Genomic DNA, 17730 nt, shown 5'->3' on the forward strand with positions numbered 1-17730 from the left:
CTAAACCTCTGGACATGTTTTGCTACGAACTAAAGAGTTCGAAAGTTGTTTTTTTCTAGCACTTTTCATGTGCTTTGCATTTTCTGCTGAAATCCAATAAAGCGTGATATATATACGATCGCGTGCTTTGCACCCGATGATGTCAACCTGCCAAAATTAGACAAAGGTGAAAACATCAACATGGATTAAAGTGAGCATATATATCGCTCCAAGTGTCGACTTGAGAGTCAACAAGTGTCTGACGCAAATCAGCCAATCGCAAGCCGATATTTTTCTCTCCAGGTTACTCCGCGCTGTTGTTCCCGTTGTTTCCACCAATCCGATGGCGGTCATCAGATTACACGTGACCACTTGCGGGTTTTCCCAGCATGCCCCTCATTGAACCGGAATTTCGAGCATTTGGCGCCTGAAGCTTTCAGTTTTGAAGAGAGTTGTTCGTGGCATGGCGAGCACTTTATAGTTAAAGCGATGGTTATAAGTTAAAAATCAGCTTTGCAAAGCTCCAGGGACTTTGCGCGATGGCCACCAGCAAAATTGTGAATGGTATCGCAAGCCAGGCGGCCGAGGCGAAAAAGAGAATGACGAAAGAGGACGACGAAGGGTATACTCATGAAGTTTATCAATATTACGCGCAAAATTCGCGAAAATTTACGTGAAAATAATTTGTAATTTATTATCGGCGTCTCATAAGGGGTTAAGAATTTCACAGGTCTTAAATCTCGTGCTAGCCTGCTGGGTTGTAGTGTGTGTTTAAATCATTGTGACTGTGTACGTGTGTTGTTACGCTTCATGCAACTCTTTATGTGAAGTTGTTTCGAATGCGTGGCGCCGTACCACTTTCTAGCTTTCTTGTCAACTTCCCCTTCTCTTTGTCTTCCGTTCACAGCAAACTCTTCGTGGGCGGACTCAGCTACGAAACCACTAAAGGTACCTTGAATTTTTTACTTTCAATTTTTTAATTTTTTTTTCTACCAAATGTGAAAATACACATCAGAGAAAGTTGTATATTTCTTATGTCTGGGGAAACCAGGTGTCGAGGAGGTTGTTTACGACCTGCCGTTAAAACTCTTCTTCCAATTTCAGAAACTTTGACGGATTATTTTAATACTTTTGGTGAAGTTGTCGGTGTTGAAATAAAAATGGATGCATTGACGGGTCGCTCAAGGTTAGTTTTAACTTTACTTTGTATTTTTACTATTGTCAATCGAAACTTCAGCTGAGCTCATGTACTAGGCAAGTTTGTTATAATTTTAAACCGACAATGTATTCTTTTGTAGTCGAGCCCACGTGCTCGACATCTCTCAGTTTACATATATAATGTATGTAGGAATCAGCTTTACTTTTCGCGGCTTCGTGTGACAATACACGTTTTTCTTTTGTCTGGCTCTTGAAATTTCATAACGCCTCGGAGAATGGCTGCTTAAATTTTCACGAATTTGTGAAATAAAAGCAATTGACCAAATACAGTAAGGAAATAGGCGACTGATCGACGGGTTTTCTCTTTTGGTTTTAAACAATTCAAGTAAAAAGAACAGTCCTATAAAAGACCACCGGTGTCTAATGTTCGATATAAACAACCCCCTGTAGCGAAATATTTTTCGCGGTCATTTTGCAGCATAAACATTCGCACGACTTTGTAGAAGCACGCCATAAGCGCATAAGGAAATTAATGGATGATTCAAGAGGACTCGAGAAAGGCGCCAGCAATTGTTGTTTTGACTGACAGAATTTCTAAATCTATATTCTATGGCTTGCGCCTGCTGATGTTAGGCGAAACTCAGCTAAATTTACAATATGTTTGTGAACGGGAAACATATTATAAATGGTCGTTGAACTGTAAAAGTTCATTCTTAATCTTTTAATGGTGTTCTTTGCTCGCGCTTTCATGTAATTGACACTTGTCAGTGAATTCGAACTCTTATTGTTTGTTTTCTCTCATTTCAGAGGGTTCGCATTTGTACAATTTAAGGATCCGAAACAAGCAAACGCGGTACGGTGTAAACTCTATCATAACTTAGGCCATAAATAGCTCATAAAGTATGAGGTACTGTACTTTAGAATTTAGTCTTTTGCACTATTATTTTCCCTAACAATGCCTGCGTCAAGGACTCTGTTTTTAATGGCTTAAGTTTATTATCCAACTATCCGGAAAAACGGTGAGCAGGTTCATTCTTTAGACATCTGACTACCAGAGCCTCAGTGGTTATTGCTGAATGGAACATAACAACAGTATTTTTAAGTACCGACTGACCAGTCATTTCTTGACAAGATATCACACTATATATTGGGTAACAAGCTCTGTCACAGATGGTTGGAGATCTATAACCCGTTAACCAATCAGACAATTCTATTGCGGACATTATATTGCATCTTGAATGTGTTTAACAATGATTTAGCAGAATTTAGCAGAAGTTTATTCCCTCAGATGTAAAGTCTTGATCCAAACTGTAAACTGATGAATGCTAGTAAATGCAATAAAGTTCATTCATGAATACGAAAAACATTTGCCATCGTTTTCGAGGGGCAAAGTGCTATAATTGGTTGCATGACATGAGAGAAAAACAAGCTGAACTGCCATATTAATAAATATGAGGTTTTGTATTCCACATGTTCAAAGTGCACTTATTTAGATCTCGTGATGTTTTTTTTAACTTTCTTTTTCTTTGGTAAACTGTCTCAATTAAGGAGCAGGTGATGTTTTAGCTAAATTACCATAGGGCAAATTAACAAGTTGAGCCCATAAAAATAGTGTCTGTTTACCCTGTGGCTATCTAAAATGTCTTGTTGTGACTTAGGAGTGATTAAAAGTTGATTTTAATGACGAAAATTTGATGCCCACTTTTGTGATAAACAGGAAGTGCTGGCAAAGGTTGCATGATAAGGAAGTTGGTGACATGAAAAATATTGTGCTCAATACTGAATGAGACATTTCTAATCTAGTATGATTTATAACAAAGCTGTTTGTCTTTACCATTAATGCTGAGTGTGATTTTTTGTTAAGACTTGTATTATTTTGGTTCCATCGTATAGTTTTTGAAGGGGTAATTAGAGTAAGAAATCCATTGGTAAGAATCAACAGCCATGGCCCATGTATTTGTGTTGGGTAAATTGCATGTTTTTATTGGTGGTAGAAAGCAAGAACACAAATTGAAGTTCAAGTGGTGTTTTTGTATGCTGTTAACTAGAGACTGAATTTAGTTATTGAAAGGTTAACTTTCTATTCTAGTAAGTGAAGGGTCTCTTCATACAAGTTAGCTGCTTAGTTTTTAAATTGCACCCCACAGCTCCCTAATTTGGACAAATTATTGTTTATTCACGCAAGAAGGAGATTGAGCTAGTGAAGCAGGTTCCTATGACTAGCCTTGAAATATTCCTGTGACATGTGAACTCTGTAGGTGGATTACAGTATCGAAACTCAAATTTATGCCTTGTTCATTAGGAAACTGAGCTTAAACTTCTTTTGTTACCTGTAATTAGGCTGACATCTCTGTGTGTTGACTGAGGACTAAGATAAAGAGAGTTATTTTTGCTCTTTCATGAAAGATATTTTTGTGTCTATCGTGTGGTACTTCATTTGCTGGTAGTGATTTTTAGATGCCTTGAGAACTTAGGGCAATCAAAGTTACCACTGTAAGACTTTTAGGTTGAATTACAATTGAATGAACAAAACAAAGATGTTTATTCTAATGTATCACCTTCTCGAATTTTCGTGTTTGTCGATCTTGGAAATCCACCAAAATTTCAATGTATATGTGCTCTGATGCATGATTTAATTTATTTCAGTGATTGTATCATTTTGATTTCAAGACAATTTTGTGGAATGAAAGTGAATGATGAACTTAAAATTGCATTTAGTCTATCGTCAAATACTAAATTATCATCTTATTATCCGTCAAATTGTTATAATTTTGTGCTTGCAATTGCATGATCAGTTCCATCAAGTTAAGTACCATTGTTTTGATGGGGTGGTGTTGATCAGTTCTCAGTGTAGAAGGTTTCCTTTAGCTACTATATCAAGCTTCTTTGACATTTTGATTAATGCCTCTCTCGTGATCAAGGTTGGAATCTTGCCACTAACTTTCAGTTAGGTTACTAGTTGCTTGAGTCTTTTACTTTAGTGGTATTTAGAATTCAAATAGCCATGGTATGTTTCAGCTCAAAAAATGTAATTTTCATCTGGTTTGAGATTGGGTATGGTAAGACTGAGGTGAAAGACGCCTTTCCTTAAGTCATGAAGACAATAGACGCTCCAGCTATGATAGTATTCTCAGACATATTTCTTGTTATGTTATCATTTGATGCATTTTTCTTCCTATTCAAGAGATTAAAGTCTTTGATAGCATTTCTCTACAAGAATCCAAGATCAGTTATTATCATTTTTGTATAGGAAAAAAAAGTATATATCCAAAAATGGACTCTCTCTGAAAACCACCCAACAATATTAGCAGTGTCCCAGCAACAAAAAATGTCAGCAAAAACAACCTCCAAGCTAACATATTTGTGGTTTTTATTAGATTTCAATCTTGAAGATTACCTCAGAGAAATTGCAATTAAAACTCCTAATGAAGAATCCCATGAGCTCTTGTCAGCTTATTCTGGCAGAAGAAAAAAGGGGAAAAGAGAGTTTGAAATAAATTGCATTAGCAAAAATCATTCCTCGTGATTTCTGTAGTCATTTCCGTATGTCTGGATATACTGTCTCTGTCCTTGAAAACCTCTTGACTATCCATGGAACCCTGCCAATCGGATGATCATCAGCCAGGCTAAGAAGGCAACTGTTGATCACCCTTTGGATCCTTGGAAACCCTGGAGGCCTCTGTCCAGATGCCGATAATTTGACATGTGCAGAGCAACAGCATACCATGTTTACAGGCGGACTTTATCAGATTTCTTACCAGACAAAAGTTGGTTGCTGTTAAAGTTTTCTTGCTTTTGTCTAATTGATTCATGCTGTAAAATGGCAGCGACATATTTACAACTTAACAAGTCTAGTCCATTGTGTATGATAATGTTTTTCCCAAGTTACTGCTGACAAAGTTCACTCTGCTCTGAAATGCTTTGGATCATGTATCACGTATCACATATCCAAAGTATCAGGATTTGGACATGATGCAAAGAATCCACCTTCAACAAGATCATTTGTATTAATAATCTGTTTGTGGATTTTTGTCAAGAAATGTCTTTTTTTGGATTTGAAGATCCAGATTTGGATTTAAGTAAAGACATGCACTCTTGCTATGACCTGATATTGACTGTGTACAAATTTACAATTTCCTTGTGCATGATATTGTCTTGCTTTGTTTTTTGCAATCGATATTCTGCTTGTACATTGCTGTGTCCAGAGTAGAAGATTGATGTGTTAAATATAGACACTATGGCAGTATGGAAGAGTAATATTCTTCTCAACTGCCACAGTCTTGGCAAACTGATGGAAGTTAACCCTTACTTGTTGGAATTTCAGGTCTTGCAGCATGGAGGTCCACATTTATTAGATGGGAAAACAGTAAGTCTACCTAAAAGCTTTGAACAAAGCTGTGGTTACTCATTGTCATTTTCAATTGTACATCAAGGAGGTGTTTATCGAAATGCCAAGATATTAATAAACAAACTCTCCCACTGCTTCTCTTTTGGGAGGGTTGTGGGGTGGAGGGACAGTAAAAACGCTGAACAATGTAGCAAGAATCACAGATTAGATTGAGTTTGCAATGTCACATTCTGTGACAATAAATCTGTATTATTTTCAACTTAGAGGCATTTGGTGTCCACATACATGTAGGGTGGATATGATTTAGTGAAGAAATTTGGTTTTTGATTGATGACTTCCATTGAATATTTTTGTAACTTCCCCACCAGGTTGATCCCAAGCCAGCAGCACCTATCAATAAGGTTAGTGTGTAAAGATATTAGAAACAGGGAGTGTAAACCTCCACCAGGAGAAAAACTTTACCAAATGATGCACTACTAGATGTCTTATAGAATTGTTAAACTAACTACAAATTTTATTTGCTCAGGCTGTAACCACTTGAATGAATGTTCATCAACTTTCTTGATGGGTTCTCTCTCCCACCAACAGTTTTATAAGCAAAGTTGCTATATTTGCACTTGCTCTTAATCACCACTTACCCTTTTAAACTCTAAGAGTGACCAGAATCTAATTTCTCCTCACAGTAGTCACTCACTAAGATCATGAGAATAAAGGAAAGATCACCAGTCTAAGCAGCTTTGATTAATAAACAAACTCTCCTTGTCAGTACTAAAGGAAATGTATAGAGAAGAGTTTAGAGACTATGGATAGTGGGATGGGGAATCTTGTGAGCAGAGTAGAAGTTTTATCATTCAAATAGATCAATGCATAACACCCCCCCTACATTACATGCCACCGCAGAGAAATGTGTTAAACTGGGAAGGGACAAAAATTCTTAAGTATCCACTTCAGCTAGAAACACTATTTCTTCTCCCTGATGTTGTCCCCCTCCATGGTACTCTTATGATATGGGGTGAATTTGTGTGTGATCCTATTATTATAATTATAGTAATTGCAATTGAAGCCTTCCCTAACATAGTGATCTTCAATTTTCAGCCACCTCATTTGAGAGTAAAGAAAATATTTGTGGGAGGACTAAAACCAGAGACCACTGATCAACAGATTAGAGACTATTTTGGATCAACTTATGCACCGGTAAGGATGTAGGGCAAGGAGATTGATCAATTGGTCCATCTGGCACAAGCAGACTTCTCTTTTGAGAAATATGACAACTTCTCCTGCCCACTTGCACAATTGACAAGCCCAAGATAACTTTAGTGTCAGTAACTGTAATGGTCAGCATTCTCCCTTATTTTAAGCCAGACAGGCAGAATAAATTTTTGGACTGGTATAGCAATCCTTTCACCCGCTGATTTTTCAAGAATTTCAAGCTATTTTAGGCAGTAATAAGAGGTACTGAAGGTGGTAAATTTAGTTGGTTACCACCTGAAAAGGAGAACACTGAATATTACTAGCTCCTTTAGGGATTTTGACAACATTTCACAGAGTGAACCTGCATCTTCATATAACAAGAATGTTGCAGATTATTTGGCTAGCTTACTGAGATAATGAAAGGGTGTGGCAGGGTTGAAAGGGGGGAGGGGTGCCTTGGCAATTTTGCACTGCATGAGGAGATGATGGTGTGAGACAGAGACAAAATTAATGGGAGCAATGCTGATGTAGTCTTAAAAAGTGTCCTGCATCAATTCTGAAGGCAGGTTACAATGAAGGGCAGTTCCAGTTAAAACATCTTGAATGTTTGGGAAACTTTCACTTGCAACAATCTTGAACTTTACACTTTAAGTTGATTGATTGTTTCTTGATTTTAGGTAAGAGACATAGAATATGTCACAGAACATTTAACCCAGAAGAGACGAGGTATGCAGTTAGATAGTTCAAGAGCATTGACTTAACCCTTTGACTCCCAAGATCTGATTGTCAATTCTCCCCTCCAGCTGTTACACATTTCCATGTAAATTAGTTTTGAGAATTTGTTGTAAGATCAAGGCAACTGATTCTACCTGATAAGTTTGAGTATTCTCATAACCTTTTTGCTGAAAAATGTACAAGTATTTTAGGAAGAAGATACATGTCAATCACTTCTGGGAGCTAAAGGGTCAACTCACTAACCCCTAAGAGTGGCCAATGTCTAATTTCTACATACAGTATCACCCCCTGAATCAAAAATTAGGGTCACAAGAATAGGAAAGTATCACCAACTAAAGAAGCTCTTGGTTGTCAAACAAATTCTCCCTGTCAACATGTCAGGAAATTGTGGAGAACATTATGGAGAATATGCCTTCTGATGTTAGGATGTAAAGTGTTAAGTGTATATTTTCCCAATTGCTCCTGCTCTAAGCTAAAAACGTAAGAGTCACAAGTTATAAAAATTGTGTTAGAGATAAAGTTCTGGTTGCAAGAAAGACTAGAGATTAAATACCCCATGTGCAAGGTATTTGAATTACATGACAGGCTTTAGTACCAACAGCACAGGCTTGCTTAAAACTTGGATAACTCAGAAAGAGACCAAAAAAGTTTTCAAAAGAAAAAGGAACAAAAAAATTAAACAAATTTGTATTTGCCATGGTATTCTAATAAGCAATAGCTTAGACCACAGCATTTTTCATTACACTCTCGTTTGTCTAATGCAGTAATTTTCTTTAATCTTTTCTTTTAGGTTTCTGTTTTGTTTCCTTTGATTCAGAAGACACAGTAGACAAGATTTGTGAATTACAGTTCCATCATATTGATGGTAATAAGGTGAGCTTGCACTAGGTAAGAAGCGTTGATAATGTAAATTGTTTAGCCCATCCCAGAGTGAAGAGTGAATTTATCCATTTGTTATTTTGTGATTAAGGTTGAAGTAAAAAGAGCTCTTCCAAAAGAAGTTCAACAGCAGCAAGCTGCACTTCGTGCTGCAGTGGCAGGGAGAGGAATGATCCCAGCAATTGGTGAGCCCAGAATGTTTTCACCTTGAATTATTTGTTCTTGCATTTGATGGTCAATACTTTGGCTCTATTCTTTTTTATGTTTTCACCTTGAATTATTTGTAATTATTTGTTCTTACATTTGATTGTCAATAATTTGGCTCTATTCTTTTTTATACATTGTTTAGTGGGACAAGACTGAGCTTAGGATAGAGTGTTGTTTATAAAGTAATGTCCACTCAATTTCCACTCAGTTCCTTGCAGAAATTTTGAAATTTGTGTTTATATTATGTGAATTTTACTGTTCCATTGCAGCCACAGCTTTTGGAGTTGTGCCTGGAAGAGGAAGACCAGCTGCAGGTATAAGCAGAGGTAAGGCTTTTTACAGTGCACTGTATGTATACTCCAACCAACAGCACACAGTAATCAAAGGGTCAATATAATGGAGGAGTCATTTTCTTTTCATGACCTTGCAACATCTTATGGGCCATAGAAAAAACATGTTATATGTTCGTAACCAGCTGGCTTCTCTTTTTCTCCATACTGTTCTTTATGCACTTCTTATGGAACTGACTGAGAGAATCTAGAGAAAAATCAAGCCTTTTTTTGAGACCATCTTCTTTATTCTCATTAGCTTAGTGTTTGATTCATCAGTGATACCATAGTGAAAGATTAGGTGCTAGTAACCCTGAGGTTTATCCCTTTACACCCTTACAACAGTAGGCATATTCTCCATACTGTTCTCTATACAAGTCCTTAGGAGCTGACAAGGAGAATTGTTTAACAATCAATAGCCTCTAAAGTTGATGATCATTTCCTTTATTCTCATAACCTTGATATTCAGGGGGGTGATATTATAAGGAAAAATAAGATATGAATCACTCTTAGAGGTCAAAGGGTTAAGGGTTAAAAAAAGCTTTGAACCTTTTTAATCTTACTCTCTGGAAGGTTATTCTATCAAATCTACGGCAATACATTTCATCTCACATTGTGGTTTTAAATTCTGGTGTTCAAGGTCCATTCCGTGCTGGTACGGCGGCTGGAACTGCTGGGCTTAGTCTCACAGCCGCTGCTGCTGCTTATAACCCTTCATATGCTGCAGCTGCCCTTTATGGAGCACTTGGCACAGGTGCAGCCTATGACACTGTCTACCCTACTTCCTATGGTGGTATACCTGGCTACCCAGGGTACTCCCCTGCAACGTTTCCCACCGCAGCCACAGGGTACCCCAGTGGGTATGAATTACATCTCGGAGCCAGCAGAGATGCACGATATCCAGGTATGCAGGGAGTTCAGAGTAAAGAAGTGTTGAATGCACAATGAAGGCATACGAATGTGTGTATTTGAATTTAACTATTTTCACTGAGGATTTTAGAACAAGTGTACAAGAAAGAAGCCCCTGATTTGATTGCTTGTCACCTTGTCTCCAGCATTGGATTTGGAAGTTGTCATTATAATTATTTTTATTAGGTCATCAATTCACTGTTGTGAAATCTGTCTTGTATTTACTTGGAAAGAAAATTAGTTATTAAGAGGTTATATTTTCAAGGTTTATTGTACATCTCTGGGATATGTTGAGTTGGAAGAACTCTACTTGGACACCCAATTAAAGAAGATTAAATGATGTTAGGGAGTTACCTGGCTTTGGAAGTTGATGTTACTTGAGGTTTCTCTCCTAAGCTGTGACCAACTCAAATTTTTTTCTGTTGATCATTTTAGGCATGTGTATGCCAGATAGGGATCACAGAGGTGCAATTAGAAAAGATTTATTTATCGGGTCGTCATCCAACCTTTAAGTTTCCCAGAGAAGTACAGCTGTATGTATACTCCAACCAACAGCACTCAGCATGAATGCTGTATTTATTCATGAATTTTATTGAGAGCCAGGAGGTCGACATTTTCATACAGAGTCTTATATTTTCTATAAAGTGAATTGAATTTGTCAAGGTCATTATTTAATGTACATTCATCAGTATTTGTTGGTTAGCTTGGGTTATTTCAGTGCACACCAGGGGCTATGTGAGCATGTACCAAGGCCTTACCTGTTAGTGCGTAATTTATGTTTGCCAGATGTTCTTTTGGTTTGGTTTTTTTTGGACCATATATTTCTTTGTTTTTTTAATTTTAGTTTAGCTGTTAGAATTTTTCTTAGTTTCTTATGAGTTATAAGGATCATCAGGGTTTTGTTTCCTTAGAAGTGAGTACAGTTGGTATTGAGATCAGTAAAAATTATTTGGATCTGACATTGAAGAACAAATGAAACTTAAACATAACTCCAACATCTGAGTCATGAAATTCTTGCATCCCAAAGTTGAAGTGATGATACCCCCCCCCCCCCTAGAAAGTATAGCTTTGAGTTTTGCAAATGTTTCTTTTTTGTGTTGCAATTAAGGCAATAACAAATGAATGTGTAATAGGGATAGTCTACATGGTACAAATTGAAAGAAAGTACTGATAAATGTAATGAAGAATACATCCTGTTAGGCCACTTGCATCCTGTTGGGCCATACCAGGCCAGACTAGAAACCAGTCTGTCCTGGTATGCGGAACAAATTTAGGCAGTCAATCCATATGGGAAAGCTCCCTCTGGCTGCTGAGCCTAGATTCTAGCCTGGTGGGAAGTTTCCATTTGGTTACCAATGTCAACAAGGGGCAACCTTGCAAGTTTATCCCAGTAACCAGGCCGGAATGTGCGTATAAAAATTTTCCAGCCCAGCTCCTGAGACCTTACTTAAAAACTAGTCATTTTCCTCAAATGCACATCTGAATTTGGCAAAGTGAAGATTATCTCATATACAGTACCAACGTGTATACACAAGCCCCATCTGTTTTCCTCATGTGAAGAGGCCCTCAGAGCTGGTATGTAAATTGGTTGGATAAACTGACTTCCACATAGCTAGAGGACTGTCTTTCATGTTTTGGTGTTGGAAGTAGTAAAATCAGTGGTCAATGAAGCATTTTCATGAGAATTACAAGTATTGGTTTTTTTGCATACAAGATTTGTAACTATTTTTTGATTTGAAATAGATTTCCATTTTTCCAATTTTTTTCTTGTTTTGCTCCTTTTGTGCCAGATTCATTTGTGTCTGACATTCAAAGAATGAATCTGTAAATGTAAATTTCCTTGGGTAACACTCTTCTTCAAACCCAAACTTTTTTAGACTTCTTGATAATGAGGTAATTGCAAGATTGTAAAGGCTTGCATTCTGGAGGGAATATTTGCTAGGAAAAGTTAGGATTTAGGGCAATTCACGTAGAGAGAGAACCACCATGCATAAAAGTCCTGTAAGCTTTCACCTTTCAAACAATACGTGCAAATGGCTCCCAATCTTTATGTCTAGAAACAAGCTGTGAAGAACTGCATCTTGTGTATCAGATTGGGTCTTTCCACACGAAATGAGCCAAAGAAGCAAACAAAGATTGTGTTTGTAGTGGAAGATATTATGTTTGGTTCTTAAGTGCCTAACAGGTGCTTTTAGTTGTGCATTATGGCTTTGCAAAACAGCAGTTAACAAATTACAAGATCATTGTTTCTCAATTTATTTCCAGAAAAGGTAACTTGTAGGCTTTTACTTTCATTGTCTATCAGCACAAGTTTTCTTGGCATGGGTCTAAACATATGAATTGTGGGCCATTTAGTACCAAAATTATCAGGAGAAAAAGTGTGTGCTGTGAACTTTAAGGAAGATTTAATGTTTGGCCAGCTACAGAGTTGATTAGTGTATAATCTACAAAAATGTACAAATCACATATTTTTCAACACAAGAAGGGTTTGTAGTCATTGGCTGAAGACAAAATGCTATCCATTCATTGTGCACATATTGTTTTAACATCAGCAGTCATTGGTCAACAAATGAGCTCTTGTTTTACCCTTGCAGTGTTGACCTCAATTTATCATGCAATGTAACTGGTCTCTCCACCAGTTGCTTTTTCAATTAAAGGTGGAGGTAAGGTGCTTTCCTTAAAACAGGTCTGTTCAACCGGGAGAATGGGTTCTTTTTGGTGTATATGAAAAGAAAGTCCACCCCTTGTGTCAGGTTTGTGCAATTCTGTATTTATTATGGCCCAAAGAATGGTGAAACTGTATGCACCATGATTGTTAATTTGTAAACTCTTGCACATTGTGTTGCACACATTTGACAAAGGGGCAAAGAAAACTGATAAGTCATACCCAAAGGATAGGTTCCCTTCCCCCAGCATCAGTTTTGTTAGATCTCTGAATCCAGGGGTTCCATTAAGATACAAGATTATCCAAGCAAGGTGTTCTGACAAACTGAGAGCATCCTTTCATTTTATTAGTGGAAGAAGGAAAGAACTTTTGCATTAGCTTAGGTTAGGACTGCAAGGGTAAAGTTAAGACGGAAAGATAATGTACGTATACAAGTCTTGCAAAGCAAGAGGGTGTTCTGTGTTGAATCATGCACAGTTTTTGTAATATTTTCCCAAAGATATTGAGATTACCCTTGCGTGTATATTTTCTTAGTATTGTGTTGTGTTCATGAAGTTCATTCTAGCTTTTAATCAAAAATGATACCTTTATTTTCCTTTGGAAAAGTGACTGATCTATTACCTTGTACAGACAATGAGATGTGTTTGGATTATATGCTGAAAGAAAAGTTAGGAAGTTTTTATTTCCAAGTGAACCATTGATTTAATTTTATTTGATATTTTTGTGAATATTGCATGTGACAAGTGGAGACAAAGTTGTCAGGCAAAACCTCTGATACATTAATCACAAAGTTGGCCTCCTTATAGTGAATCAAAAAAGATATTCTGACAGTACACTCTAAGTGGTGGATTCTACTGTTCCTTTCACTCATGCTTATTCATCGAGTTTGAAAAGCACTGTACCTTTTTATTTCTATTTGTTTGGTCTTGGTTTATCTTTGCTATGATTTTTTTTCTTAGTCTTGATTGTGTCTTAAAGAAAAACTTGATATATATTGTACTATCAGAGGCCCAAAGTATCATCAGAACGTTTTTTAGACCATTCACTGTAAAGGATAAGCTGCAAACCCTTTGAATTCCAAGATCTCACTGTGAATTTTCCTTACAGTCTGCCCTGTTATTTTTTTAGTATTGTCTCCTCTGAAAGTATGGTTCAACCAGGTGATGTATTTAGTTTCTCCAATCACCTTCAGGAATCTTCAGCAAAGTATTTTTTTTAGGAGAAATTATATATTGGTCACTTCCGTGTTGAGAAGGATTAACCTTTAAACTTTTAAAAGCAGTCATTTACTATTTTATTTTTTCAACAATTTAAAAACACCGGTCAACCAGTTTTGTAATACATCAGGTGATAATGCTTGGTTGGTCATTGGCCATTTGTAAGGAGATGTAGCCCCCAGGTCTTGGGAATTGAAGGGTTAAAAAGAATTATCAGTTCAAACCAGGGGGTATGAAGTCACTACAAAACAAAGAAGGAGAGAGGTGTCACTGTATGTGAAAAATGTACAAGCTGTGGTATATGATGCAACTTCACTGTCATAATTGTTAATCATCTTTACATGATATTACCTCTTAAGAATGAGAATTTAGTATTTGTTGATAATGGTAAATTTTTGTAGCTTGTAGTTGTACTTTTTAAGAGCATAGATAATACTGCTCAATCAGAATCCTCTTTTAAGTCCATAATTAACTTCAGAGTCAACTCTTTCAATGCTTCAGTGGCTGTTTCGTACAGTTAATGTCTTCTTTCTCTGAGTTATTGATCTGACGATGTTAACTAAGTTTAATGATAATCAAGTTTCCATTTATAGATTTGTATATTTAGAGTAATAAAATGCATGTTTTACTGTTTAGATTGCACTAAATCCCAATTAACTATATGTAGAAGTAATACCCACTGTTAGATGTAAAATGTTAGATCTCAGAACTTCATTGTTTTGCAAAGAAAAGGAAAGATGGAAACAGATCTTTCGGCTTTGTAGAATTGTTAGGCAAAGTTGGAAGGAGGTTGCTAGATGCAAAACTATTACATAGGTGATTAATATGCGACTAACTGGTCATTGTTAAGCTTTATAATATGTGGTATATGCATCAAATTAACAAGCTCTAGTCTTTAATTTTTTAAAATATTTGGTAGTGTGCTTTATAATCCTTAAATTCATTTAAAGAAAATAACTGTTTCCTCTGTATTCTATGTGACTTGTCAATGCAAGTAGAGGTTTCTAAAGATTGTGTAAAAGAAATTTCTTTGTAGTAACGAATAATTATTCTTTGGTAATGTTATTATACACATATATGTATGTTAATCTGAGGAGTAGCCATTGAGGAGTTTTTATCCATTATACTTAAAATGTAGTGAAAAAATTCTATGGGCACTGTTTTAAAACCTGTCATAATATCCGAATGCATTCTTAAAATCAATTTTATGGCACAATTTTGTTGAACTAGTTGATTCTAAGGGAACTGTGTTAGTGTTGCCAAATAATGCTGGGCAGCGTTTTCTTCTAAGTCGCTGACCCTTCATCACGTGACAGATGCGAGTGATCTGATTGGCTCCTTCCCGCAGCAGGGAAGTGGTGTCGTGGACACAGATGACAGTGGTGGCACTTCCTTGAGCACTTTTCGATGATATTAAAGAAGGGTGCCAGGTAAGGTGTGGCCACAGTACCACAGCCCAAAATTTATGTAAGCACCCCTTATAATCTCATAAATCATGTGCAGGAACAATTGATTGGAAAAGCAAATTTAAGGATGTCTGTGACTAATTTTTAAGGAAGCTTTTTGAGGTCATGCTGGTAATTAAAATTTATCTGCACTTAATTTAGACTATGGCCAGCCTAACGTGCTGTGTCTCGCATTAAGCAGTTGCTGCCAAGTAGATAGCTGAAAAGTAAATTAAACCCTGATTGGGTAAAAAGTGCAAGACAAAGTTTTGAAGTCTGTGTGTATTCTCACGAATGCTATGTTTAGACACTTGCATGCTAGCCACATCATCATAAGCTTAATGCGCACCTTAAAACCGTCAGGTTGGCTGTAGTTGTGCAAGTTAATGGGATTTTAATTTCCACATGGCAAGGGTACAATTGTAAGGCTAAACCACAGTTTAAAGTAATAAGCACTGTTTAAGTTAAAGGGAAGTAAATATGTAAATATTGTAAAGGTGTTAGGCTTAAGCTATCACTTGTAAGTAAATTAACACTGACATTAGCATGAAGCACTAACAAGTTAACGTAAATATTAATCTATATTTCAAAACATCTTTGTAATGTAATGTAACTGATTGTTCTGAATTGTCAATTGTGAAATAATGCCATCAGTTGTGAATATCATAAACAATGCAATATTCATAATGAACTAGATTGCTGCAAATATTCTTGTTTACAGCAATTCCTATCTCAGAAACCAGCTTTTCACTGTCTTCTTTTTTTTCTGTTCTGTTTTATTTTTTTTTTTTTCTTCATAAGCATTGTTCAGTAGAGCTGACACACAGAGTACTAGTTTCTTTGGCAAGGTTTTAATTTGTTCTTGAGAAATATTAAAATTTGACCCTCTGTACTCTAGTGATCTTGAAGGTTTGTTCTGTATGTGATCAAATCTGTTCTTGCATGTGTTTGTTGCAGTAGTTTAAGCTGTTCCTTTTCGCCTTGCTCACTCTTTGTATTTGTAGATTCGCATACAAGTTTATTTTGCATGAAAAACCACAGGTTTCATCTTATTAGCCAAAGATTACAAAGCTGAAGGACACTTTCTTGAGACAAGCAGTCTTTTTGAGTGAACTTGTGAGGGAAAATCAACAAATAATTTTCTCTTCTCCTCCCCCTCTTTTTTTTTTTAAACTGCTTTGCTCATAGTCTTGACAATCACCAAAGGTACGCAGTTAGTATTGTGTGACACAGTTCAAGGGTTGAAGGCTTTGATTACATCTTTATACTTTTGTTTTTCTGTTGTGCTGCAGATGGTCGCCCCAGTGCCTTTGGACCAATAATGTCATACACCAGAACAACCTTCCATCCTTACGGTCGTTAGCAAAAATGTGTGACTATGGCGTGACAAGTTTTCGTCACGCAATTCATTTAATGGGTTGCTGAAAGTAACGCACAAGAATTAGAATACAAGAAATGGAGATGGTAGTTTTTTTCTCTTCACACAGTGTGAGAAAGCACGCCAACAGCAACGCCTTCAAATGAGAAGCTCACTTTTACCATTTAAATGTTGATATTGAAACATTTTAGTCACGTAAGAAAAAGTTGCACTCCATAAATACTCATCACTGAGGTTCGATATTGATAACTATATGTTATGGGCCCAAAGGCAAGCTCTGATGTATGGACATTTTGTGGTAGCTACAACCCCAGGTTAAAAAATGTAAACAGTAGGTCTAGTTTTTTTCCCCTCAAAGGGCCCCAGAAATGTTTTAGGTGAATATTGTCTATATTTTGTTTGTAACTTGTATAGTATTTATATCCATGTACATTGTTTGAGTTCTTTCCTGTCAACACCAGCCCAAATGGTGTCGTGGAGCCGCTGTTTTGATCTGTAGTGTCACAAAGTGACAAAATGTTACTTCGTTGTAATGAAAAATAGATACATTTGAATCGCCTGAAAGATCACTTCCTTTTGTGTTTTAGCAGCGATTTTGTACTGATAAAGTAGCGTAGTGTACTTGGGAATTAAGTCAAACTGGACACTGCAAAGTAATTTAGAACTATAACTAGGAAGAACTCTGTTGTCGTATCGCAGAAATATCTTTGTTAGGTTGTTGTTTTTAATACACTTCTGTTCATATGCTGTTCTTCAAGAACATTAAACTTATCGACTTGCTTTATGTTTCTTTATACCTTTTGTATGTTGCAATTTCAAAGGTGATATGTTTAGATTTCCCTTTGCATTTCACTTGGAGTTCCAAAAATGTTCGGACGACGTGATACAGTCGAAGCTGTATACGGTGGCACCGTATTAAGTGGTCACACTGGATTAAGCGGTCAGTTGTTAACATAAAATTTTTGCTCCAGAGTTTTGCGGCTTTCCGAACTGCCTGGATGTAGGGAAAGGCCGCAAACTGCCATATGCTGCTTTGAATGTTAAGGGATATCAAAGAGTTCAGCGACTGGTTTGGATGCGTTCTTGTCGCTTCTTTGTGCGTCGCGAAGGTGTTCTCGGAATCGGTCATCTAGTCGTCTTCCTATTTAACCAATGCATAACTTGCAGCCTCATGGAAGTTGCTGAAAAAAAAGAAAATACATATGAAAAAAAACGTTATTCGAACCTATTGGATGAAGGTTTTGTAATATAAGCAATAATTATGGTCGAGGTAAATTAAGTGTAGTGATG

The 17730-nt window shown here is 36.7% G+C and overlaps 1 protein-coding gene across 3 annotated transcripts; it reads left to right on the plus strand.

Moving 5' to 3' along the window:
* Positions 1 to 385: 385 nt before the first annotated feature.
* LOC131781110 (heterogeneous nuclear ribonucleoprotein A/B-like) lies at positions 386 to 17224 on the plus strand. 3 transcript variants are annotated; one of them, XM_059097765.2, is made up of 14 exons: positions 386 to 601; positions 887 to 927; positions 1084 to 1165; positions 1945 to 1990; positions 5462 to 5503; positions 5854 to 5886; positions 6581 to 6679; positions 7354 to 7402; positions 8202 to 8284; positions 8382 to 8475; positions 8767 to 8823; positions 9467 to 9730; positions 14934 to 15047; positions 16355 to 17224. In XM_059097765.2, exons 1-13 carry the CDS (start codon positions 519 to 521, stop codon positions 15026 to 15028), a joined length of 1068 nt encoding a protein of 355 aa, XP_058953748.1. In that variant the 5' UTR covers positions 386 to 518; the 3' UTR covers positions 15029 to 15047; positions 16355 to 17224. The 3 variants fall into 3 exon arrangements, with proteins under 3 accessions (XP_058953748.1, XP_058953749.1, XP_058953750.1); XM_059097766.2 differs by lacking the exons at positions 14934 to 15047; positions 16355 to 17224 and adding an exon at positions 10171 to 13005; XM_059097767.2 differs by lacking the exon at positions 14934 to 15047 and having other exon boundaries at positions 387 to 601.
* Positions 17225 to 17730: the final 506 nt, after the last annotated feature.

This window comes from Pocillopora verrucosa, chromosome 5 (genome assembly GCF_036669915.1).
Source record: "Pocillopora verrucosa isolate sample1 chromosome 5, ASM3666991v2, whole genome shotgun sequence".
Taxonomy (NCBI): domain Eukaryota; kingdom Metazoa; phylum Cnidaria; class Anthozoa; order Scleractinia; family Pocilloporidae; genus Pocillopora; species Pocillopora verrucosa.

What these genes read in the sequence shown, in the direction of transcription:
- LOC131781110 (XM_059097765.2), top strand. Translation starts at nt 519, where the DNA reads ATGGCCACCAGCAAAATTGTGAATGGTATCGCAAGCCAGGCGGCCGAG. An exon ending in CAGCAGCACCTATCAATAAG is followed by an intron (nt 5,887 to 6,580) that starts GTTAGTGTGTAA and finishes TTCAATTTTCAG; the next exon opens with CCACCTCATTTGAGAGTAAA. An exon ending in TTTAACCCAGAAGAGACGAG is followed by an intron (nt 7,403 to 8,201) that starts GTATGCAGTTAG and finishes CTTTTCTTTTAG; the next exon opens with GTTTCTGTTTTGTTTCCTTT.